General features: G+C 45.5%; 1 protein-coding gene across 9 annotated transcripts in view; it reads left to right on the top strand.

The window, feature by feature from the left end:
- WT1 (WT1 transcription factor) overlaps nt 1–6,855 on the top strand; it is a 49,600-nt gene extending 42,745 nt beyond the window's left edge. For 8 of the 9 annotated variants that reach the window (XM_045039100.1, XM_045039102.1, XM_019812234.3 and 5 more), the window contains 3 exons: nt 2,261–2,350; nt 2,946–3,038; nt 5,483–6,855. In XM_045039100.1, the coding sequence (XP_044895035.1) occupies nt 2,261–2,350; nt 2,946–3,038; nt 5,483–5,604 (305 nt within the window). In that variant the 3' untranslated portion in view covers nt 5,605–6,855. The remainder of the gene's footprint in view (nt 1–2,260; nt 2,351–2,945; nt 3,039–5,482) is intronic. The other variant, XM_019812233.3, reaches the window with a different exon arrangement.
- Nucleotides 6,856–25,024: the final 18,169 nt, after the last annotated feature.

Here is a 25,024-nt window from a genome sequence, read left to right as displayed (position 1 = left end):
GGGTTGGTGTCATTTTTTCCCCATAACTGGAAGGACAGCTTCATTGTTACAACTACCCTTACTGTTTTGTTATTACTGCTTATTTTGCTTTGGGGAAGCTGAAGAAGAGAGTGAGTTCGCACTCAGTAGACCACATGCTTTGGGGCTAAAGGTGAGAGAACTAGGGATGTTATATTTTTACATGTTTCCCCCAATATGATCATTTGAGAAGTATCTGTTAAAGTTATAAGGAAAATGATAGAGTAAAATGGTGACTGGAGAAATGCAAGAGAATGCATTGAAGGCAATATGGTTGTTGAAACCTTTAACGGGGAAGAGACACTTAGCAAGCAGTAAAGGGGAGATGTCTGTGTGAAGGGAAAGCAGTGGACAAGCTAACCAAGACCCTCAGACCCACCTGAGGCTCTAAGAAGCTCTTCTTTGCAGAAGACAGGACAGCAGCCTGGTATTTAACAGTCCTGCAGCCCTTTTCTTGAAAGAATGCAATCTTATCTATATGTAACAATGTTAAGTACTTCTGTATTAAATACTTTTTATGTGCCAGACTCTCCACATGCATTATTTCATTTAATCCTCACACACCGGAACAGTTATCAGGTGGGTAGGGTATAGTGGAAGCAGGACCCAAACTCATGCCTTTTATCTCCCAAGTCACAAACTCCCTTCTCAAAAGTTTAGAGTCTGTTTTGGAGCTAGGCTACACACACATGAAAACAGATGAAGAGAACATAGGATAATGTACTAGAACAGAGGCTGGAGGAACTTGAGGAGAGTTGCTGATTTGAGCTAAAGTCATCCCAGAAGGAGGAAGGGCTTAAGCTCACCATCCGAGGGTTGGTAGGGTACGGTAGAGGAAGTCAAGAAGGAGCAGAAGCAGAAAGGCAGGGAAAAGGGATTAGACTGAGTAGTGTTGTTGAAGTATAAGGCACCAGGCCAGATGTAAATACAAAGTTAACGGGAGGCTCCTGCCCTCAGGATTTTCCAGCCCATGGTGAAAGGCAGCCCTGGACGCAGCGCCCCACGTTAGGTGTTCTATGATCAGTTCTGTACGGAGAGAAGGAAGGGCTTTCAATCTGAACATGAAATTTCCAAGAAGGCATTGAAGAGGAAACAAGGGGCATTAGAGAGGGATGTACGGCAGACTTTTTGATGGGTGGGAACGTGGATGGAGATAGGGACAAATGGCGGTTGGGGTCAGCAAAGTGCAAGGCAGATTTGGGGAAGGGTGAGCTTTGGGATAGCAGGCATGCAGACTAATCAGGGGGAATAGAGGAAGTTATGAGGCCTGAAAGGCAACTAAGGACTGCCCTGCAACAGAAAGACTGACTGGTCCTGGGATAGCTTGCTCTCCATCCCAGAACACTGGTGACTCAGAATTCTCATAAGAAGGTGGGAAGGCCCAAGGTCTCTCAGTGCACTCATGGGGCTTAGTTCCCAGTATTTGGCTGAACTTTCTCTAGCAAGGACAGGGGTGGGGCTTCTGCATTCTGAGGCAGAAGGTTGTGTAATCCCACTACTGATGTCTCTCGGATAAAGGGATACCAGAATCTTTCTAAATACTTTGGCTCCTGGTTTAACTTGGGTGTCTCACAACCATGGGGCTTTTTGTGCTTGATTCAGGAATGAGAAGTCAGTAGTGGAGAGCACCAAATCTTTAGGCCATAAAACATAAAACACTTATTTCATGAGGCCAGCTCCAAGGCATATCCATTCCAGAATTCTGCCTCCAACTCAGTTTAGGAGTTAACACTTTTTTGGTTTATTATTGATCTAAAGATTCTCTACCAGTATTTAATTTAATTTAATTTTTATTCTTATTTTTATTTATTTATTTTTATTTTTTTTTAGCAGTACTCTGGGCTAAGCTCTTTATGTGGATGGTCTTGTTTAATCTGTTCATAAATCCTTTGAAGCTGTCAGATTATCAGCCCCATTTCTCAATAAGGAAATAGCCCCTCACCCAGAGCTTTAAGTGTCAGAGCTGGATGTGACCCTAGTGTCAGACTTCAGAACCTGAGCTCCTGTCCACTTGTAACTTGCAGGTTAGGGACCATCCTCAATCAACCAGTTCCCCATTCTACACCCAGCTTAGTACAGGTGGGCCTTTAGCCTCACATTGCCGTTGGCCTCACCACCCTAGCAAGGTCCATCAAGTGCCTTAGGCCTTTTGGGATCCCTTCAGTCCCCTGAGGAGAAGTAGCCTTTAATGACATCCCCATCTCCAGTGTCATTTTCAAATGGAATGTGTGTCTTCCCTAAGGTGAGAAACCATACCAATGTGACTTCAAGGACTGTGAGCGAAGGTTTTCTCGTTCAGACCAGCTCAAAAGACACCAAAGGAGACACACAGGTTTGTAGGCTCACTTCTCCTTGCTGGTAGTATGTTCTGGGTTGCAGCTGCTTTTGTGATTCTCTTTGTTGTTGAATATGGATGAGAGAGGGTTAGCCATTTGTTTAGTTTTTCCAATAATTCCCTCCCCCTCAGATATCTGGGGATTTTCCTGTTCTTAAAAAAAAAAAGAAAGAAAGAAAAGGAAACATCCCACATTTCTCCAGCAAACCGCGGAACAGTGGGATCCCACCAGCCATCTGCTGATGACACGTTGAGCAGCAGTAAAGGGCAGGGTGGTGGAGAGCATAATCCAATTTATAGTGTGTGATTCACTTTTTCAGTCTCGGACACAGCTGGGACGTTGGTGAGAAGCTGGACGTTTGTGGTTAAGGACTAGTTGTTCCCAAAACACAAGCAGGTCTTCAAGGATTACTGTTGCAGAATCAGGTGGTTTCATGCTAGGCCTGGGGACCTGGGGAAACCTGAGGGTGAGACAGACATCACAGGTGGCTGGAAATGCCCGGCTCTTCGGGCCACCAGGAAGCAGGCCTTGTGGGCCTCATTATGCTCCCACATTGTTAGGGCTGCGGCTAGACCTTCTCTGTCCGTTTAGGTGTGAAACCATTCCAGTGTAAAACTTGTCAGCGAAAGTTCTCCCGGTCTGACCACCTGAAGACCCACACCAGGACTCATACAGGTAAAACAAGTGCGTAAACTTTTCTTCACATTTATTTTTCATTATTTTTTTAAAAAAAATACTGTTGAATGAAGTTGTTTGTGATGAGAGAGAGATTGGGAAAGTCTAGTGGAGAAGTTCTGAGCAGGTTTAGAGCAGTTGAGAGGAAGAACAATGCATGGCTGTCTTTAAATAATAACATTGTTTCAGAAGAGGTGGGGTGGGAACTACTAGCAAAAGGGAGATGTGAAAAGAACTTATTACTGAGCGTCCAGAACAAAAGGAAGAGTTGAAGTAGCCCAGTTTTCTGTCACATCACATTGCATTACTCAGTTTGATAGGATAATCAACTTTACAGAAAAACAGCAGAAATTCTTCCAAGCCAGATATTTATTCTTTGGAGAGCTCACATTTCATGACACAATTTTCAGAGACCTGAATCCTTGCTGTGCTAAAAGTTAATGTCCCAGGAGCAGTCATGGTTTCTGCCAGACTTGTATCAGCATATGGCTACTATTTCCTTTCTACTGGTATAGAGAGGGGAAGAAGACATTTATTCCCTGGCTGCTGAAAGTTTTTGCTTTTCCACAAGACTGGTGTGATTCATAATGAAAATAGCTCCATCTTTGTTATGTATTTTCTAACTTTGGGAGGAGGGCCAAGGCTTAGGGTTATCTCACTGTATTTTTGCAACATCCTTGTAAGAAGAGGAGGGTAGGCATGTTTTATCCCCATTTTCCAGATCAGGAGACTGAGGCACATAGTCATGAAATGACTTATTTACAGTCCCAAAGCTAGTAAGTAGCAAACCCAATTCTGTTTGCTCCCAGTCCCACAATATTCCACAGCCTTCTTTGTTGGAGAAAGAGCATGGGTTCATCTCACAGCCCAGGGAATATAGAAATCAGGAAGAGAGTCAATGTCAGCAAAGCTGAATGCTATCGAGAGACGGAGGAGAGTGACTGACCAACAAGAGAAAGGGTTGGGATGTGTCTATTAGGAGATAACCTTTGACAGCCTGGCTGGAGGTCGGGTGGAGGGGCAGGAGCTAGATCAGGAAGAGCAGAGGAACAGTGAGTGGGAGGCGAAGGAAAACGTGAGATCATGAGTCCCAGATTCTCAGCCCAAATAGGCTGCATTTACAGAGTCAAGGTGTCTGTGCCCCGAGTTGGTGGGATGGGCATAATTTTTGCCCTACTCAGGTGCCTTTGGTATTGCTTCTTTTAGTCCCAAGCTCATAATTTGGTGAGAAACTTATCGTCCCTTGTACCCTGCCCCTTCTGCCCCACTTCTCCATTCCATCCACTGAACCCTGTGCATATCTGCATGTGTGCAAAATGACCTGTGTCTCTGGCAGACTGTTTCACCCTGTATTTGATCAGCCCCCAGTCCTGACGCTGGGACAGTGCCTCCCCTGGGACATTTCTTGGTGCTTGTCCCAAACAATAGTTCTCATAGGAGAGGCAAACTGGAAAGATCTCCCTAGTGGACCAGAGATAGGCTCCTGTAGTATTTTTACTTAGGATAAAGCCACAGCTCTATTTCCATTATGGCCAGGTCTGGGAGGTGGGATACTGCAAAGTGCATGAACCTTGGAATAGACAGACCTGGATTTAAGTCCTGCTTGGGTCTGCCCTCACCAGATGTCCAGCTTCATATCTAGAGTGGGGATACTGATGCTTCTGTTACAGGGCTGTTGCAAGGAATACATGAAATAATGTATATAGATGATGCCTAGCACAAGGCTGGGCATATTTAATTTAAGGCCCTCATTATCCTCCCTATCCAGAATGAAGCTTGGAAGCAACTTCTGAGAGCTCCTTAGATGGAAAAGTCTCAATCTTTTGGCAATCTTGTTAAGAATCTTAAAACTATGATAGGGATTATACTGAGTAACACTTTAATGTTAAAGAAGCAAATATCCTGCAAACTGGTGTCAGGGATTTATTTTAAATATCCAGCCCATTCAGAATATCTACACAGACAGACACAGTAAAGTTATAGTCATAGCTCTGTTATTGGATGGCAATCGATCCGTTAGTATGCAGAGTAATGATCCTGAGCCCCTGCAGCCCAGATGAGCTCAAGTCCCTGAAGAGGCAGTGGAGGGGAAGCATTTACACAATTCCCAAAATGGCCTAATAGCAGAGGCCGAAGCAAATGTTTCTCCCCCTTGATGACATATGAATTGCCCAGACACTTTCATTAACAAGACTCATTCCTTCTCTGCCATTTCCCCAGTCTTCTGACTGAATAATATTTTATAATTTTTACAGTTTTTTAATCCGTAAGGGCCCAGAGGTGCTGCCGTTTCAAGGCTGCCTGTGAAATGAGCCCGATTTGTTAGCCTAGGGAAAAAGCTAGAGGGAATCGGGAGTGGGTGTCTTGGGATAATTTAACTCGGGCCTTTGATAGTTGAACTTGTGCCCAGTCTCTCCGCTGCAAGTGTCTCTGACTGGCAATTGTGTCAACAGGTGAAAAGCCCTTCAGCTGTCGGTGGCCCAGTTGTCAGAAAAAGTTTGCCCGGTCAGACGAACTAGTCCGCCATCACAACATGCACCAGAGAAACATGACCAAACTCCAGCTGGCGCTTTGAGGGGTCCGACCCGGGGACAGTTCTGTGGCCCAGGCAGGACAGTGTGTGAACTGCTTTCCAATCTGACTTTAAAGTTCCTCCACACTCACCTCTCTAAGAAGGAAATGGCAGGTGATCTTCATCCAGCTTCCAAGACAAGATGCCTGTACCACTGGATCCTACCAGGTTTGCCCGGAGGAGTTGGGCTCTGCTTTGCCTGCTTTTAGTCAGCTCGAAGGCCCTGGAGAAGTGGCTAACAATGTCCAGTTAGTTAAAAGCCCATCTCTGCCATTTGGTCTGGATTTTCACTGTAAGAAGAGCCGTTGTTGATAATGTCCCCCCGCCCTCTTCTTCTCCTTTTACGTTCTTTTCACTAGGAATGGAGTCATTGTACCATTTTCCATCATAGAATATTTATAGGCCAGGGCATGTGTATGTGTCTGCTAATGTAAACTTTGTCATGGTTTCCATTTACTAACAGCAAGAAATAAATCAGAGAGCAAGGCACCGGGGGTGAGTCCCGTCCGACATTCCGGAGGTTAGGCAGGCCGCTAACCTGGAAGGCAGGATGTAGGACTACCATGCAACTTTAAAAATTTCGTGTGTTTCAAGCAGCTGAAAAAAGAATCCGAACTAACCAGTACCTCTGTAGAGAAACCTAAAAGAACTTTTCCGTTCAGTTAATACAATGTTAACATTAGCACAATGCTGTTAAGAGACTGTGCTTGAAGGTCTGAGATTTTGGTTTTGTTTATTTTTGACTTTTTAGAGCGGTAATCCTATGCATCTTCAGAGATGTACATATTTCCTCACACAAAAAAAGTGGGATTCATTATTATCATTTGGGGTGTCCTTTGAGTGTACCGACCACGCTGGTTATGTGGCTTCAAGTTGTAAAAATTAAAGTGACTCTGAAAGAAAATAGGGCTGGTCCAGGATCTCCACTGATAACTTTGAGTCTACCAGTGTATGTGAAAAAAATGAGACTGGTGTGAGGAAATCCATTGTTTAAAGGTGGTTGGGTGTGTGTATGTGTGCGTGTGTGTGTGTGTGCAAACGAGGGTGTTTGTTATTTACTGTTGCTTGAACTTATTGTGTAAATAAAAATACTGATAATGATTTGCTCTTTGACAACTGAAGTTAGGAAATGTATAAATGTTAGATGCATCACTGTTTTGGTGTTGATCTTACAACGTATCAATGATAACACTAAAAATGTAACCTGCATTTTTCACTTCGCTCTCAATTAATTAAAGTCTATTCGAAAGGAAAGTGGCAAGATTGTATCGGCTGTATTGTGTTCAAATCTTAAGGACAGTTGAGACGGTCTTAAACAGGTAAGAAGATGCTACTGACATGGACAATCACGAGCACTAGTGTAGTCTATCCTGGTCCTGACTATTATCTGTTTCTCTCTGTCAAACCTCAGGAGGCAATTATCCATTCTGGAAGCAGCCAGCACCATAAAGTGATCATGCTCAAGCTGCAGTCAGATGGGTTTGTGGATGGCATGGTCGGAAGTGTGTTTGAGGGTTTATTTTAATCAGGCTATTATTATATCACTTTTTATTCCAAGTCAGCAAAAGAGAAGAGGGATGCTACTGATAACTGGCCTTTTCTGGAAAGTTCACTTTCCAGAATTTTCCAGGACTTTCTGGTATATACTTCAACCAGGAGGCTATAGGTTGGACACCTAGCACAACGGAGTTTCCAGCTGTAGTTGCCATAAATTAGCTCAGCAGGTTGAAAACTGCTTAGACTTTCCAGGGCAGCCAAGTGTAAAAGCACATTATACATTATACATTATCTATAAACTCCCTTTCTGGTTCTAGTGTACGGGTTTTCAGTTGTAAATAAGGAGATTAATTTGGCGCTGCCCCTCTCAGCTCCATTAGCTTGGAGTTTGCATGCACCCAGGTTTCATTTCTTCATTTAAAATGTATCTTGAGCAGACAAGCAGCTCAGCCATGAAGACTTTTCAGCAGCTCAAAGCTTGGGCCGCCTAAAAGTCAGGTCCTGAGGCCCCTCTACGTTTGCATCTGGCTCTTGCATCACTGTTAATTATAGCGAGTATGGTGACTCATTTGTATCAGCCGTTTTTATCTTTTCCTGCCAGAAGACAGCATTTCTCTGGAGAAGCTCAGGACAAGCATGGCAAACGTCAGCAAGTCAGAGCGAGCCAGGTTTCACAACAAAAGCAAAGCCACATTGTTTCAACTGCAGGAGGAAGACCAGAGATTCTCACACTGCCCTAGTGGTTTAGCTTGCAGTTAAGGTCATGGGCTTTGGAAACCTGGGAAAGCTTTCCTCATCTGTAAGATGGGGGCAAAAGATTCCCCTGCCTGATAGGATTGTTGTGAAGATGAAATTTAAAAAAGTATTAGAGGGGTACCTGGGTGTCTCATTGGGTTGGGCATCCGACTCTTGATTTTGGCTCAGGTCATGATTTCACAGTTTGTGAGACTGAGCCCCGAGCTGGGCTCTGTACCGACAGTGTGGAGCCTGCTTGGGATTCTCTCTCTCCTCTCTCTGCCCCTACCCCACTTGTGCGCTTACACTCTCTCAAAATAAATAAATAAATATTTTTTTTAAAAACAGAAAGAAAAGAAAACATCTACAATATAGCAAAGTCTTAATAAGCATTACCTAGGAAAACTATTACCCAAGCACTCACCTGCTAATTTCCTTTACCTCCCCCTACCCAGGCCATCCTCTCACACTATCCAGCCATCTTCACAGCTCTGCAAAATGACGAATCCATTTTCATAGACTCCCAACCAGGGTTAAGATTTGCAGCAATAGGGCTCTTGCCCGCATCCCCACAGAGACATCTAGCTTTGCGTCTTTTGCAAAGCACTGGGTGGCCCTGACTTTGTGCTTCTGAGAGCCACGGAGTTGACCGTCAGTCAACTGTGAGGATGAAAGCTGGTGAAAGTTGGTCAGTGGGAGCTCTCTGTGGCTCCGGCTAGAGGCTCTGTTAGGTGCACTTGTCACAACGTGCATTTTTCCATCTTGCGTTACTGTAGTGTCTAGTTCAGTATGTGGTTCAGTGTCTTAAAGGCCCCCTTCCTCTTTGCCAGATCTTCCCAGACTGTTCCAGACATCTTTAGCGCTCTCATCTCTGAACTTGTGTAGCACTCTAAGAATGGAACATTAAATAGTACCTTATGTGGGTGTAGCACTTTCCCACCTGGGACAATCTGTAAGGTAGACGGGGCAAGTATTATTGCCACTTAACAGGCGAGGAAGCTGAGGCTTGGTGACGGCAAGTGGCTGAGGCAGGACTTGATGTTTTATGTCCACCAAATCACGCTTGATGATGTTGACTTGCACTCTGCTGCATTGTTTCCTATCTATAAATCCTATCTTCCCAGAGTGTGAACTTCTGGAGGAAAAAATCTCCCCTTCCATGTTAATAAAGGCCTTCGCGGGGCGCCTGGGTGGCGCAGTCGGTTAAGCGTCCGACTTCAGCCAGGTCACGATCTCGTGGTCCGTGAGTTCGAGCCCTGCGTCAGGCTCTGGGCTGATGGCTCGGAGCCTGGAGCCTGTTTGCGATTCTGTGTCTCCCTCTCTCTCTGCCCCTCCCCCGTTCATGCTCTGTCTCGCTCTGTCCCAAAAATAAATAAAAAACGTTGAAAAAAAATTAAAAAAAAAAAATAAAGGCCTTCACAGCCTTAAGTGACCACACGTGTTACCTGCAGAGTTGCTAAGGGGCACGCTGAGATTTGGAAGGAATGTGAGGGCCTGAGAGTCTTCATTTCTCCCAAGCTCCCAGCTGGGCTGTGGGCCGCCCTTTATGTAGCAAGGACCTAAAGAGTGGGCTCCATGAATACTTGCTGAACGGTGACTGATGAGATTTGCACCTGCCAGTCGTGGGACCACACTGAGCCTTTCCAGCCCTGAGAGAGCAGGCAGGGAAGATGGCCCAGGGCTGTGCTGCGGGGCTGAGGGCGGGGGCGTTCATCCTGAACGTGGCCAGAAGAACTGCATGTGTTAGCCCTGGTGAATCCGTCCACGGAGAAGCTTGTTTTCCAACACAGCCTCCCCATCTTCTGTTGGTGGCCTCCCACAAGCAGGGAGGCCACCCTCAGCGAGGTGACGTGTGCCCTGTGGTCACACCTGCACATCCAGCCCTTGTACTTTGCTCAGTCCCCATCCTATCAGCAGGCCTCGACCTCCCTGACACTTGTAAACTGGAATTCTGTGGCTTTGGAGAGGCCAGCCTCGCTAGCAGGCAGTAATTCCCCATGTCCTGCTCCTACCAGGAACCGCTTGTTTAGCATCTTGGGTACCAGCAAGCAAAGGCAGTGGCTTCTAGAACCCTATCTTCCCTGCAGGACATTTGCACTTCTGGTCTTGGACCAATAGGTGTGTCAGGGAGAGGTGTGTGTGTGAGGGGAACAGTGGTTCTCAACTGGGGGCGTTTTTCTTCAAAGCTTCACAGCAGACGGGGTGGCTTCTAAGAATTTCTCACAGGTAGGGGCACCTGGGTGGCTCAGTTGGTTAGGTGTCCAACTTCGGTTCAGGTCATGATCTTACGGGTTCATGAGTTTGAGCCCCGCAACCGGCTCTGGTCTGGCACTGTGGAGCCTGCTTCAGCTCCTCTGTCTCCCAATCTCTCTGCCCCTCCCCCACCCCACGCCAAAAAGAAATAAACATTAAGAAAAAGAATTTCTCACAGGTAAGTGCATAAAGGAAAGTAAGCTTCTCCAGTAAAGCAGACAAATCCCTAAGAAAATATAAAGGTGTTGGTCCTTTTCATTTAGGTCTTTGCTTCTAAAGAGTATTTTATATATTGGGTGATTGAAGTCTGTATAAAGCTTAATAAATACATTTTTTTAATGTTTATTTATTTTTGACAGAGAGACAGAGCATGAGTGGGGGAGGGGCAGAGAGAGAGGGAGACACAGAATCCAAAGCAGGCTCCAGGCTCTGAGCTATCAGCACGGAACCCGGCGCGGGGCTCAAACCCACAAACCAAGAGATAATGACCTGAGCTGAAGTCGGACGCTCAACCGACTGAGCCACCCAGGTGCCCCAAAAAGCTTAATAAATACATTTAAATGATTATGATGATGAAGAGCACACCTGGTCTGATTTCTTGCACTGAGAAAGTAGCTGCTTTAGTGGAGGCCTCTGGGCTTTTCTCCATTTTTCAAGCAACCCCCTGATTCTGTTAGTTCTTGAACTGGCCTTGAGAAGGAATGAGAGAGCCAGACAGCACAGGAAGGGGGTAAAAACCCACCAGCCCAGCCAGCAGACAGCCAGCAGAGAGCCCAGCCAGTGTAGTCAGGTCCTGGAAAAGGTTGGTTTTCAGGAATAGAAGAGAACACACTGCTGAAAACCTAAGACTCTGGAGAGTCGGTGCCTTTTGTGTCAGACTGAAACTCATCCAGGTATGAGTGGAAGTCTCAGACGGAGAGATTGCTGATGGAAGCAGCTAAGGCAGACGAAATTAGCAAATGCAAGTTTAAGAGATAACAAGATATTTTTGTGGAGCAGGGGAGATTGAAGGCTGGTCCGGGGGAGATGGGGCTGAGATAAATGCAGAGGGTGGGTTGGTTGAAACAAGAGGCTTTTCCCCTCGAAGCGTCCCAGGAGCATTGGTGATGTTGACACTGGGTAAGAAGGATTGCCTGACAAGGCAGGGCTTCTGAGGGCCACTGAGGAGGCAGCTGGACTCCAGGAGAAAGAAGAAGGAGAGATGGAAAGAGGGAGGCAGAAAACTCTGGGAAGAAAGATGAGACAGATGAGGAATGAAGTGCGGATATCAGGGAGGTCTGACGGGAAGAAGGGACTTCTGTCTGACAGGGCCTGACCCCCATGTGAACCTACGCCAGCGCTGTTAACACACACCCGGGCTCTCCCACGTGGGAGATGCTCACGTGCTAACATGCAAGTGCTAATAATGTATGCCATTTATTGGACCTTTGTGTGTGGACTAGTCCACGTTTTCCTATTGAGAATGTTCCCATTTTACAGATGCAGAACCCGAGGTTCTAGAAAGTATGTTACTGGGGGTCGTACACCTTGTATATGGCAGAGTTGAGATTCTAACCCAACTCTCTCTTTTTAAAAAAGTTATTTTTTTGCTGATGTTTAGAAACATTAGAGAGAGAGAGTGAGCAGGGAAGGGGCAGAGAGAGGAGACAGAATCCCAAGCAGGCTATGCACTGTCAGCACAGAGCCTGATGCAGGGCTGGAACTCATGAACCATGAGATCATGACCTGAGCTGAAACCAAGAGTTGTACGCTTAACCGACTGAGCCACCCAGGCGCCCCCAATTCTGATTCTTTTTTTTAATGTTTATTCATTTTTGAGAGAGAGAGAGAGAGAGAGAAAGCATTAGCGGAGGAGGGGCAGAGAGAAAGACACAGAATCTGAAGCAGGCTCCAGGCTCTGAGCTGTCAGCACAGAGACCAACGTGGGGCTCGAACTCACAAACCGTGAGATCATGACCTGAGCCAAAGTTGGACGCTTAACCAACTGAACCACCCAGTCCCCCCCAACTCTGACTCTTAACGCCTGCATTGTACCATATTTATTCTCCTGTCTCAGGGCCTGTTGGCCCCACAAACCGGAGGAACAACAGCAATACCTTGCCTGCTTATTTGTTTGGATACTGGGAATGTTTGTCTAGTGCCCAGAGAAAGGCTAGGAACGATTGGCAAAGTGTTCTCTCCCCACATATCCGATTGTAGAGCTGTTTTGTAAAATATGTTTTCATTCAGTATTTTATATTAAATACCGGAACTTAAGAAATGACATAGCATAATGCTAGCCGGACAGTGATAAAAGGGGAAAATTGAGAAATACATTTTAAAGTTCAAGGTCAATGAGTACTTTTAAAAAGCAGCATCCTGCTTTCCCAAGGAGCTGCATGTCAGAGGGAACAGGCTGAGGAGGAAGCTGTTGCGTCTCGTGACTGTGGGTGAGGGGGAATCTTGGGGATGTGTCCCACAGAGAGGACTCTCCCCTGGTCTCAGCATCAGGCAGCCTCCATTTTTCTAAGATGTCATTGGGTCCTTACTCTCCAAGTGAAGAGGGCCAGGGAGCCTGTCACAGATGTCTCCTGTCCCAATTTTTCTGAGGTCTAAAAATATAATGACCCATGTCAGTGGCCTTTATCACTCAATTTGGGCACAGCTTTACTTCCAGCCCCCACCCTCGCAAACTGTTCCTTTAGCAGAGGAGGAAGGCATGGCGATCCCTGGTCAGAGCTTACGGAGATCTCATGGGGGAAGATAACCACGTGGGACCGCATGGGTCAGCATCTGCCTGCATCCCAGCAGTAGGCTGAGTGAAGCAGGATTTACCTCTTCTCCGAGACTTCTTGATAAAGATGCCTTTGAATTCAGTGGGTGGGTAACACAACGTGTGTTGTGATGCTGCCCTCTGGAGACAAGCTGCCACCACTTTTAGACAGGGACCCCCAGGCCCCAGGGGAAGCAGCTGAAGAAATGTGAATTTTGAAAGATTCCCCCATTCCAACCTCCAATACTAGTGGCAACACCGTGGTTCTGTTTGCTGATCCAGCCACTGGCCAGTCCCTCCTCCGTTCCCCTCTGACGAGAGCAGCCTAGAAAAGCCCAGAGCAAAGGATGAGGACTGTCGAAGCAGGCCATGGGGTGAGCACGTCCTCCAGGAGGCAGGAACCTCCCAGCCGTGTGACATAGCCACTAAGAGCACAGGCCCTGCCGTCACACCCGTGAGACAGCAAACACCTTAACCTCAGAGCATCCACTCATAACAAAATTGTTCACCTCCAGGGCTTGTCCAGAAGATGGAAGGGGATGCTTAGCCCACGTACCCTCCGTCAAGGGCAGCCAGGTCTCTGGCTGTGCCTCAAACAGGCTCTGGGTACCCCTCCGCCCCCTGCCGGTAGGCCAGGGTCCTGCCCCATGGCACAGAAGGAGGTGGGTTGCACTGGGCGAAGCTGGCCAAACTCCTCTTGTCACACAGTTGTCTCCATCTTCCTCCTTTGGCCTGCCCAAGTCAGTAGGTTGAAGGGACTGGGGCTACAAGGTCACTTCCCCACCTGTCAGTCACCTCAGAGAGGAGGGTGTTGTCAGGTGGGAGTGGCGGGGACCCACCCTCACTGGGTGTCCTACGGCCTCCTTCTTGTAAAGGTCCTCTCTGAACCCATCAGAGTGCCTCCTGCTGGTCCAACTTCCCAGACGAGAGGGAAAAAGCATGCAGAAGACTTGGCACAGGTGCAGCTTTTTCCCTGGGAGTGTGCCTGCAGGGGGGACGGTGTCAGGAAACTGGGCATTCCACGGGTCCCGGTTGGCAGGCCGGTTTGGGAGTCAGGAGGTCTCAGGTCTCAGGCCTCAGTTTGCAGGCCTGTTAGCAGATACCTTGCCTCCTGAGTTAAGTTGCCGGCAGCATGGCTTGGCGAGGCGCCCCAAACGAGCAGAACGGTGGCTCCGCTGACCCAAAGCAGCAGTGATTAAAAACTTCTGGTGCTGGGTTCCGAGATGAATTTATGGCATGTGTGTGTTTAATCCATAATAGTAGATTCATCTCTCAAATTATGGTCATCTGCATGACGCCACCAAACCTGGATGAAACAGAAACCTTCGCTGGTTTATCTGACCATCTGCTGCCCCAGTCGCCAGAAACTTGATTTCACTTTGCCTACTTTCCTCCACACTTGTCCTTTTAGGATCACAGTCTCTATGAATAGATGGAACTCGGTTTGATTCCCCAGATCTTCCACTTACCAGCCCTGTGACTCTGGACCGGTTGACTTGACCCTCATCTCGCTCATCTGTAAGGTGGGACTGTAACACTGATCTCGTAGAACACGTGTACGGGTTAAATGGGGGTTAAATGGGGGTTAAATGGGGCAAAGCGCCTGGTGCGGTGCTTGGCACATCGTGGGGAGTTAATAAACAGCAACACTTGCTCTTGCATCAACACTGTGGATACCCACTGGGTATCAGGTATCTGGGTTAGCATGCCCTGGGGAACCGCTTGGCCTTTCCTGGGCACTGTCTCCAAGCTGAAAGTTAACGAGGTGACCAGGATAATGGCAAGATGGCCCGGTATAGGCAGGGCATTCAGTCCTGGTGAGTCCCAGGCCTTTTTCCTGGTTGCAGGCATTCCTTACCGATTCCAGGAGACGGAATGCAAACACCAGGCGAGTTCGGTACCATGCCCCGGACTGCCAGGATGCACTCCTAGAAGCAGATATGTGTAGGCTCCCACCCGTCAGAAGAACTCATTAGGACAGTCTGTGATATGGTGCTGAAACCGGAGGCTCGCTCAGGCGAGCCAGGGATGGGGAAGTCCCGTCCCTGCTGAACCTCTCTAGCTGATAAAGGCAGCCTCTGCTGGCAGATTTCATTTTTCACCGGGCCATCTGTATCCAGTCAAGGGTAGCTTGTCTTTCTGAAAAACTTCCTCATCAGTGTCAACCCTGCACAACCTGTCTCCTGAGTTAGCCACCACTCCTGGTGCCCGGGGTCATGGAGACCATGTGGTGTCAACAAACCAGAGTCATCATAAGGTACACGGAAGCACTGAAGTGGATGGGATGTTTATGTGGCTGCTGCAACATTATCAGCCCGAATTATTGCCAAGTTAGCCCTGTGTTAGCTGGTCTATAAATCTTCAGAGCAGTGTTTTTATTTTCTTAATTTTATCATTGCTGTTACCCACTTTTATCACCTGTTCATGGAGAGAATGATGCTACTCTCTCCTGTCACTGTTGTTGTTTTTTAAATATTATTTATTTTAAGAGAGAGAGAAAGAGTGCATGTGCAAGGGAGGGACAGAGAGAGAGAAGGAGAGAGAATCCCAAGCAGGCTCCTTGCTGTCAGCACAGAGCCTGACGCAGGGCTCGAACCCACGAACTGTGATATCATGACCTGAGCCGAAATCAAGAGTTGGCCACTTAACCGACTGAGCCATCCAGGCGTCCTCTCTTGTCACTGTTGTTCTCCTTCCTTTCTATATCACTCTCTCCCTGTCCATTTTTTCCTTCTACTTTCTTCTTGCAGGTCGGAAGTTCCCAGTTTGAGATAGTCGGTCTGAGATAGCCCTTCCCTCTTGGGTTTTCATGGCAGCCCTGAGGGGACACCCTGAAGGACTCTCTTCTTGCTTGCAGTGGATCCTTATAGAAGGCTTATAGGTTTGAGGTGAACTTAAGAGAAAGATCAACTTCCAACCTTAAAGTCCCCCACTTTTTTTTTTTTTTATCACCAATATGTTTAAGGTAAACTGTAGCAGTCTGGGTCTTCCCAGAACATCCCTTCAGAACTGGGATTGGCCAGAGGAGCTCTGTCCCCTGCAGGGGTCAGTTCCTGCTCATAGCCAGAGAATGGCCAATACCAGTCACTGTTGCCCAGTGACTACCATTAGAACTGCCTTCATGGGTCTTCTGGAGATGCAGACATTTAATCTAGGTTAAGGAGTAATGTTATTCACTGCTGAGTTTGAAATCAGAGTTAAGTTTATAATTTTATTTATTTAGCAAACACATATTGTGAGCCTTCTATGTGTCTGACCCCCAGTTCAGAGATGAAGCAAGTGTGGCCTTCTCCCCTGGGGCCTCAGAAGTCCCGTGGGGCAGGCAAAAACTTAAACAGATGTACAAGCTTGGGCAAAAGATCAAGAATGAGCTTTGCTTAAAGGGGCTTGGGAATAATAGAATGTTTTTCAGCCTGGTCTTGAAGGATGCATAGGAGTTTCTGAGAAGGAAGAGGAGGGAAGAACATTCAGAGGGGACTGCAAGAATGAAAAGGATGGCAAATATCTTACTGTACCTAAAGCCATAATGGGGAAGGAGGGAACCAGGCCATTGTTCAAAAAGACTCCCGCTTTCCCAGGATGGTGTGCCCTCAGATCTGGTTACCAGTGGTGCATGCAGCTGGCTTCCACTTGCTTGTGAGCCAGTTATTACATAGCTAGAATTTTGCAAGCCGGTTGCTAAAACCTGAGTAGCTTGGATGGGGAGTATTTATACCATAGACATTGGCAAGTGCTACAAAACGGGACTGACTGCTTTTGTTGGTTTGTTTTCTGGAGAGCCAGTTGGGCCCATACCACTTCCTGTAGGCTCCTCTGGTGCATAGTTACATCCAAAGAGAGCCTGCACAACATGTCTTCATACTCAAAGTCAGTTATTCCCCTTTTCCAGGAAGGCCCGCTGTGGTTCTTCTTAAGCATCTGGTCTTCAAAGATGGGGTCAAGAGACAAGTAGAACAACAATCCGACTCTTTCTGTTTTGAAGATGGCTTGGTTTGTGCAGGCCAGGTGCCTGCCTCACACCATATCCTTCTACCTCCTCCCACATGCCTGATCTAAAGCCTCGTTGGGGCCCAACCTAAAGTCAGCCCCACTGGGATCAGTCACAGGCCCTGATTTCCTCCTTCTTGTTCAGAAAGAGCTCCTGCAGGGGGACTGGGCCTCAGATGCAGATCTTGGCTGGGCACGATTGTCAAGAAAAGACTGACTTTTTAAAAATTTTTTTAATGTTTCTTTATTTTTGAGAGAGAGAGAGAGAGACAGAACACAAGTGGGGGAGGGGCAGAGAGAGAGAGGGAGACACAAAATCTGAAGCAGGCTCCAGGTTCTGAGCTGTCAGCACAGAGCCTGATGCGGAGCTCAAACTCACGAACCGTGAGATCATGACCTGAGCTGAGGTTGGACGCTTAACCCACTGAGCCACCCTGGCGGCCCAGGAAAGGACTGACTTTTTAAACAAACATTGTTTTTTCTTCCTTTTCACTAAATCAACCAGTTATTTCATTGTTGACACAGCCTTGGCCTTGATAAATCTGTATCTGGTTGCTCAGGCCCCTAAATCTCTGGCCACAATCAATCGTCTCAATGTAGTGTGATGGAAGGAATCAAACAAGACATGTTCAGATCACGGCTTTGCTGGTGGCCAGTGGTGGTAAGTGTATACATGTCACTTCACTTCTCAGAAACTCATTTTCCTCATCTGTGTCGTGGGAGGGACAAGCTCACCTCACGTGGTTGCTATAAGAACTCAACTAGACCATGTGTGGAAGGGGCCTGGCTTTGATGTTTAAGGCCTTTTTCCCTCTGTTTCAGCTCTCACTATACTCCTGACTACTCCCACCCACTGCCTTATCCTCATTTGGTTAGTGGAGTCTGATCCTGACTTAAAAAAAAAACCCTCAATGATGGATCTCCCTACATTCTTCAGCTGGACCCTATTTGGAGTGTATTCATTAGGTGAGGAAAAGCTCCGTGACCCTTCTTGGGAGAGGACTTGTGGCTGTGGCTTTATTGCTTCCACGCTTGAATCTCTCTGAACCTGCAAAATATGGATAACAACAATGCTCACCTCATAGGTTTATAGGGAGAATCAAATGAGATAATACACTTAAGGTGTGTAGCAATTTGCCAGGTGCACTGTGGGCATTCAATGAGGAGAGCTGTCAACGTTTTGCTTGCTATGGCTAAGTAATCTTGAAGGGAGTCTAAGGGTCAAAGGACTATAGAACTGGAAGGAAGCTTTGAATCCAGTTCTCTTATTTACAAAGAGACAAAGGGCCACATAATGAGTGGCAAAGCCAGGACTCCAATCTAGGGATCCTAATTCGGAGTTCAGAGTCCACCACATCTCATCAGCAGGAAGTGGTTAATCCTCGCACTGGATTTTTTTTCCTACCAAAGCTGGAAGACCAGAACAACCCTCAAGGAAGATCATTAATATTGGGGTTTGTTATTTTGAGGCTAATTAGGACTCACATTGCTTTGATCCCCAAGGGAGAAACTCTGAGAGGAGGCGGGGGCCTCGTTTCCAGGAATATGGAAGCTGTTACATGTTGCCTCTGAGCACAACCCCAGTGGGGACCAGAGTCCCTGAGAGCTGATGGGACATACATCATCCAGAAATCTTGCTGCTTTGAGCCAAATGCAAATATCGGCAAGACCCAAAACTGGGATTTTAGCTCTCTCTTTAGGAAAATAAGGCATTTTAGCAGATAAGACAAAGCTGGAGAAATTGGCAAAAATCAAATATCAGCCTCATAATAAATGTATTTGAAGAAGAATATTAAGCATATGTAAAATATGTGAAAATGATTTTTAAGTAGATTTCTTTTTCTTTTTTCTTCTGCATGTTTATGTTCGCCATTAGAGGACTATTGACATTCTTCACTGTTGAAAACCTTCCTCTAGGAGCTGACCTCTTTTTGCATTTTTTGCCCTTGTTTTAATCTGAAACACCCAGGACGTAAAAGCATGGGAAAGGAGGGGTGAGGAGAGAGGCGAGCCCATTTCTCTGTCCTATGCGATGTCTTTATGCCAACTCCTAGTTAGTGCAGCAGAGTGATGAAAGTCAAAGGCTTAAGGCTTTGGAACCAATGGGCGTGGGTTTGCATTCAGCTCTGCCCCACTCCTCATATGATCCTAAGGAAGTCATTTCCCCTCCACCCAGTGCATTCTCCTATCTCTACAAAGGAAATAATAGTAGTACTTGCCTATATCTGTCTGGGTCCAACCAGGAGGCAGAAACCGCACAGTGATCTGAACAGGGGTGGTTTTGTCTAAAGAAGTATGAGGCATGGATAGGTCAATCACTAGAAAGATGTGAAGACAATTCTAAAAGGTACATCAGAGCTGAGAAAAGGTACCCAAGGAGGGACAAACTTGGGGTGGGGAGACCTTCCCTGAGGCTGGCGTTCAGACTTGGTTGGAGGTTGTAGCCTACCAGATGGCAGAGAAGTTTGCTGGGTTGTTTGGCCCAGAACTGGTATAAAGTGGCCAGGCAGGAGGAAGCATCCCACGTATGAGTGAGCCCAGGTGGGTGGACAAAGGGTTATAGGGTGTTGGGAGTCTGCTTATTGGCAGGTGACGCTTGGCCTAGGATCTGTGGGGTTGATGTTGGGAAAGCCATGAGGAATAATCCTCTAGGGTGCAGACAAGGCAAGGCTGGTGGGCAAGTGCACAGGGGAGTTAGGGAGCCCGAGGGGAGGCCTGAAGTGTTTGCATCAGGAAAGCCACAGCGAGGTGGCTGTGGCAGGGCTGTGAGGTTGCTGAGGGACTGGGCACGCTGGGTAGAGCAGAGCACCACCGGACGGCCTCACACACAGGAGGAGGCATGGAGTGCCAGGAGCAAATAGCACACCAAAACCGCCAAGAGAAACTTCTTCCTCCTGTAGTGTTTCTCCGTTGCCCTCTACTGACAGAGCTTAACACAGTGCTCAATATGAAGAAGAAAAGCTCAGAGTCCAGTCATTCATTGTAAAGCATGTACTGAAGGGTGAGTTCAGAGCTGAGAGGCCATAAGTTGATTAACTGGCACATGAGTTCAAGGAGTTTTTTGAGGGATTAAATGAAAGAGGCCATGTAGGGTCCTTATCACAATGCCTTGTAGCTTTTAGTGAATAGAATCTGTTCTCTTGATTCCTGCTAGGGGGTACCAATCCACATTTTGCAAAATGTGTACTAAGGTCTTTAACTTATGTGGTAATCAACTCCATTATTTAATGAGAAACCAGCTCAGAAGAACAGCCTGAATAGCCTGTAAAAGCCCCCAGATGAAAGTAGTCCCACAGGCTAGAAGCTTTGAATGGTGATAATTAGCAAGTAACACCTTTAGAGATGCTTTCTGGGGAGCTGAAGCCTGGGATGCTCTGGAATAGGATTGCACCTGTCCCCTATCCACCAAGATTTAGTGATGCTGAAGTGCTCCTCAACAGCACCTGTTCGTGTCAATTATACCACTTCTCAGCCTCTGGCATGGTTTCCTAATGGTTCATTCCCACATTTCCCTGCATGAAAACAACTTCATTGGGTCCCCAAATGTTGCCATGGGTAAATTAAAAAAGACCTTCGAGGCCACCTGTTCTGACTTCATTCTCCAGATGAGGCACAGAAAGGTGAAATAGATGGCCCAAGGTCATTCAGCTCAAGGCAGGACAGTGCCTGGAATCTAGGTCTTTTGAGTACATCACACTGTCTGAAAAGGGCATGCATCTAATGAGGCATATGTTTTATAACTGAGTTTTCAAAGATGTGTCAATATAGGTGTGTGTATTGGCTTGGATAGTGTGCCCCCCCCCCAAATAAAAGTCATGTCCTCCCCGGAACCGCAGAATGTGACTTTATTTGGAAATGGCTTCATTACAGATGTAATTTGCTAAGATGAGGTTATACTGGAGTAGGGTGAGTCCTTAATCCAATAGGACTTGTGTCCTTACAAGAAGAGGAAAAGAGACAGACACAAAGACACAGGGGAGAATGCCACGTGAAGACAGAACAGAGACTGCAGCGAAGGCAAACCAGAGGATGTCAGGCATGGCTGGCAACCACCAAGAGCTAGGAGAGAGGCATGAACAGATTCTCCCTCTGAGCCCCCAAGAAGGACCCAACCCTGCTGGTACCTTTATTTCAGACTTCTAACGCCTATAACTGTGAGATCAGTTTCTGTTGTTTTAAGCCACTCCATCATGGGAGACTTAATACAGTGTACAAAGATGAATGCCGGGCGATTCTATGTGCCAGGAGACACTGCACCTGACCTATACCTGCGATTTCTGCTCGCATCGTCAGTCTTGCCATCAGGATCCACCAGGCATCTGTCTTCTATCCATCCTTTTGCTCTGTTATGAGGGAGATGCTGAGGCATAGATGGATGGAGTAATTTGCCAGGTCATAAGGCTGATGAGTGGCCTTATGGAGCTTTTCTGTTTGCATCCCAAGTCACTGCTCTTTACATGACACCATAAATAATCCTTTTATTACACAAATTCTTCCAAAACATCAGGGATGGACCTGTTATCTGGGGCTAGTGTATGAATTGAATTTGGTTTTGATCCTTAAATCTGACAAGGACACAGCTCCACATTGACCCTGCTCCCCTTACTACCAAATAATTTAAACTAATTTTACATGGAAATGGTGCAAAAGCTATGTAGCAAATTGTATCAGTTTAGAATAAAACAGCACATATTAAAAGAACTGTCCACTATGGTAATATGAGGTTTATTCTGGGAACGGAAAATGTAATTTTTAGAAACTATTAATAGTTTCCTGTTCAACAGGAAAAATAATAGTTATCTTATGCCTTAATAAAAAGTCTATCATTTTCCTTGATCAAACTTAGAAATTTGATAGGAAGAATTTCTTCACACACATTCGTACACACACACACACACACATGCAAATTAATCTCAACAACTGTGGAACATCTGGAATTCTCATATGTTGATATGTTGCTATTAGTGTTTAAAATGGTAGAGTCATTATGGAAGGCTTTTTGGCAGTTCCTTATAAAGTCAAATATACACCTATCCTACTACCCACCTTTTAATTCCACCTTTTAATATCTACTCAAAAGAGATGAAAACATTCATCACCAATAACAATTATACAAGAATGTTTATATCACCTCTAATCATGATGTTTAAATTTGAAACAACTCAATGTCCATCAACAAGAAAAGGAATAAATAAATTGTGGCAAATTCGTACAAGGAATACTATTCAGCAATGACAAGGAATGAATGATTGATCAATGCAGCAATCTGGATGAATTTCTCAAAAGCAGTTTGAGTGAAAGAATACAGACCAAAAGAGAGAATACTGAATGATTCCTTTTATATGAAGTTCAAGAAAAGGCAAAATAACTGGGTAGTAATAGGAACCAGAACAGTGGTTGCCTATGGAAAGGGGGGATTACCTGGAAGAGGGCATAAGAAAATTTTTTAGAGTGATGGAAATGTTCTATATCTTGACTGGGGTTTTGATTACTTGGTTGTATACATTTATTAAAAGTTATCAAGTCGTTCACTTAAAAATATATACATCTCATTGCTTTTACCTCAGTAAAAAAAAAAATACTTAAGTCGGCCTTCAGCCTTGAGGAGGAGGAAGAGAAAAGAATTTTTGGAGTAGGGTCAGTAAATAAAACAAGAATGGAGAAATGTTAAAAATTGTTGAGATTGGGTGTTGAATCCATGACGGTTTAGTATACTTTTCTCTCTAACTTTGCGTGTGTTGAAAATTTCCATGATAAAAACTTTTTGAGAAATTAAATGCAAAAGCCAAAGCATCTTTAATATAGAAGAACCAAGCGATTCTTCCTGAAAAAGAAAGTGGACAAGGATGTCTTTCACTACAATCTCTTTTTAACAGGAATTAGAAGCACTGGCAAGATCTATTCACATTGCACTTCAAAATAAAATTGCAAAACTGACCATCAACTCTAATAGATCAAGGTCTCTTAAATGTTATACTTAAAGTACCAAACGTGTACTTATAACACAAAAACATTAATATTTTTGTTTGATTCTCTTACCATTTCTACACTTATGTATAAAAAATCCCCCAGGTTTCAGAATTAAAGAAGCTTTTCTGGGGTGCTTGGGTGGCTCAGTTGGTTAAGCAGTCAACTCTTGATTTCAGTTCAGGTCATGATCTCACAGTTTTGTGAATTAGAGCCCCGCATCAGGCTCTGCACTGGCAGCATGGAGCCTGGTTGGGATTCTCTCTTCCTCTCTCTCTGATCCTTCCCCACTCGTGCTGTCTCTGTATCGCTCAAATAAATAAATAAGCTTAAAAAAAAAGAAGCTTTTACCCTCTGAGGAAACAATTTCATTACCCCAAATATTTTGGGGGTTATCTTTGGCAGGGTTGATGGAGTCTGAATGCTGACTACAAAACTGTCCACCAGACTGATCAGACCCACTGAGCCTTACTTGCAATCCTGTATCTCAGTCTCCCTTGGATACAAGTCAGGATTCTTAAACATTCTTTCTACTCAAGAAGTCTGCACACCTCCTAGCCTGCTACTTCACTTGACTGGATTTTGCATTTCTTTGATTCTTGAGATATTTAAATGTGTCTGGTCTAGTTTTAAAGAACTTTAAACTTGGTAGAATCCTTCATTCTTTGAATATTTTTCCAGTCTTGAAGTCCAACAACACATAAAAGATATTAAAACAACAACCAACTGGATTCTGGATATTTCTCATTGCATTGTCTGACCTCATGCCTGTGACTTCCAAAGTTATCCTATTGACAATGAAGACAGACCAGAATTTGAAATGCTGTAAATATTTAGAGGTTAATGTTCGTTCAATTCCATTTTTCTCTTATGAAGTTGCTACGTTCATAATGATAATATTTAAAGGAAATGCATTGCCTCTGGTGCCTCATAAGTCATAAAATGTTTCCTTGTACCAAATGGTACCTTTGCCCAGAAAAAATAATTCCTCTTTCTGAGGGGCAAGTGCTAATGAATTCCTCTTTCTGAGGGGAGAATATTAGTATTAAACTACCAGGAGAAATTGCCTTTGTCTTCTTACAAGTGCCTGTGTGCCCAGATGTGTAGACAGAGAACTCTCTTTGATGGCTATAATACTAGGTTGAAATCAGAGCTAAAAGAAGAATCAACTCATTGCTGCTGTTGTTGATACCGCTGAGGAAGAACTGCCCCACTCCTCACACCCACCCAGCTTCCCATTACAAACAAACTATGGGGGCACCTGGCTGGCTCAGTCAGAAGAGCATAAAACTCTTGAAATTTGGGGTCATGAGTTTGAGCCCCATGTTGGGTGTAGAGATTACTTTAAAAAATAAAATCTTTAAAAAATGAACAAAAACCAGCCTTGAGTTAAGCTTAGTAATCAATGTGTTTCCCTCCTGACTGCCCCCAGGAATATTGTGCACTCAGAGTAGTTTTGTTTCCTCTGTATTTGGTTAATGCTAATCAATGTCCCCATTTCAGCAGGCAAACTGCCCACCTTTCCTCTGTTAATCTATGAGATTAACAGATTCTGTTAATCCCAGAATGAGAGCAGCTCATGGACATGTATGCAGTTACAGAATCACCCTTTTCCTTGCTCTCCCCTCAGTTATTTGCCTTCTTTTTGTCCCCATCCCCTACCCCCAGTGGCTCTCAGGACATGGTTTATTGAAGCATAGCCTGGACCTGAATAGAAAATTATTAATACTAATACCTCACATTTACTAAGTGCCCACTGCTGGGCCAAATGCTTTCCATGGACATTTCATTTCATTTAATCTTAACAAAAACCCAGTGACATAGCTGTAGCCAACTGCTTCTCAGGCATCTCCACTGGGATCTCCCACAGGTGCCAATAAGTCGACATTTTCAAAATGGAACCCATCATCTTCTTCCCCAAGCCTCCTTCTCCTCAGTAGCTCCAGCCAGAAACCTGGGAGTCATCCTGGGCTCCTCCTTCTTCCTTATGCCATAACCCAACATCCAATCAATCATGGAACCCTGGCAGTCCTAAATCTAAATTTCTCTGTACTGCCTCCACTTTTCTCCAGGCCCTCACCTCCATCATCCGACTCTAGATTATTGCAAAAACCTCCTGACTGTTCTCTCTACCACCAGTCTTGCTCTTGTCCATCTATACTGGCACAGTAGCCACAAGGGACTTCTTTAAAATAAGTCATCTCACTTCACTGCCCATTGCCTTTAGAATAA

The sequence above is a fragment of the Felis catus genome, chromosome D1, assembly GCF_018350175.1.
Source record: "Felis catus isolate Fca126 chromosome D1, F.catus_Fca126_mat1.0, whole genome shotgun sequence".
In the NCBI taxonomy this organism is placed as follows: Eukaryota; Metazoa; Chordata; class Mammalia; order Carnivora; family Felidae; genus Felis; species Felis catus.
The sequence above is the reverse complement of the archived record's forward strand: the minus strand, read 5'-3'. Positions and strand labels throughout refer to the sequence as shown.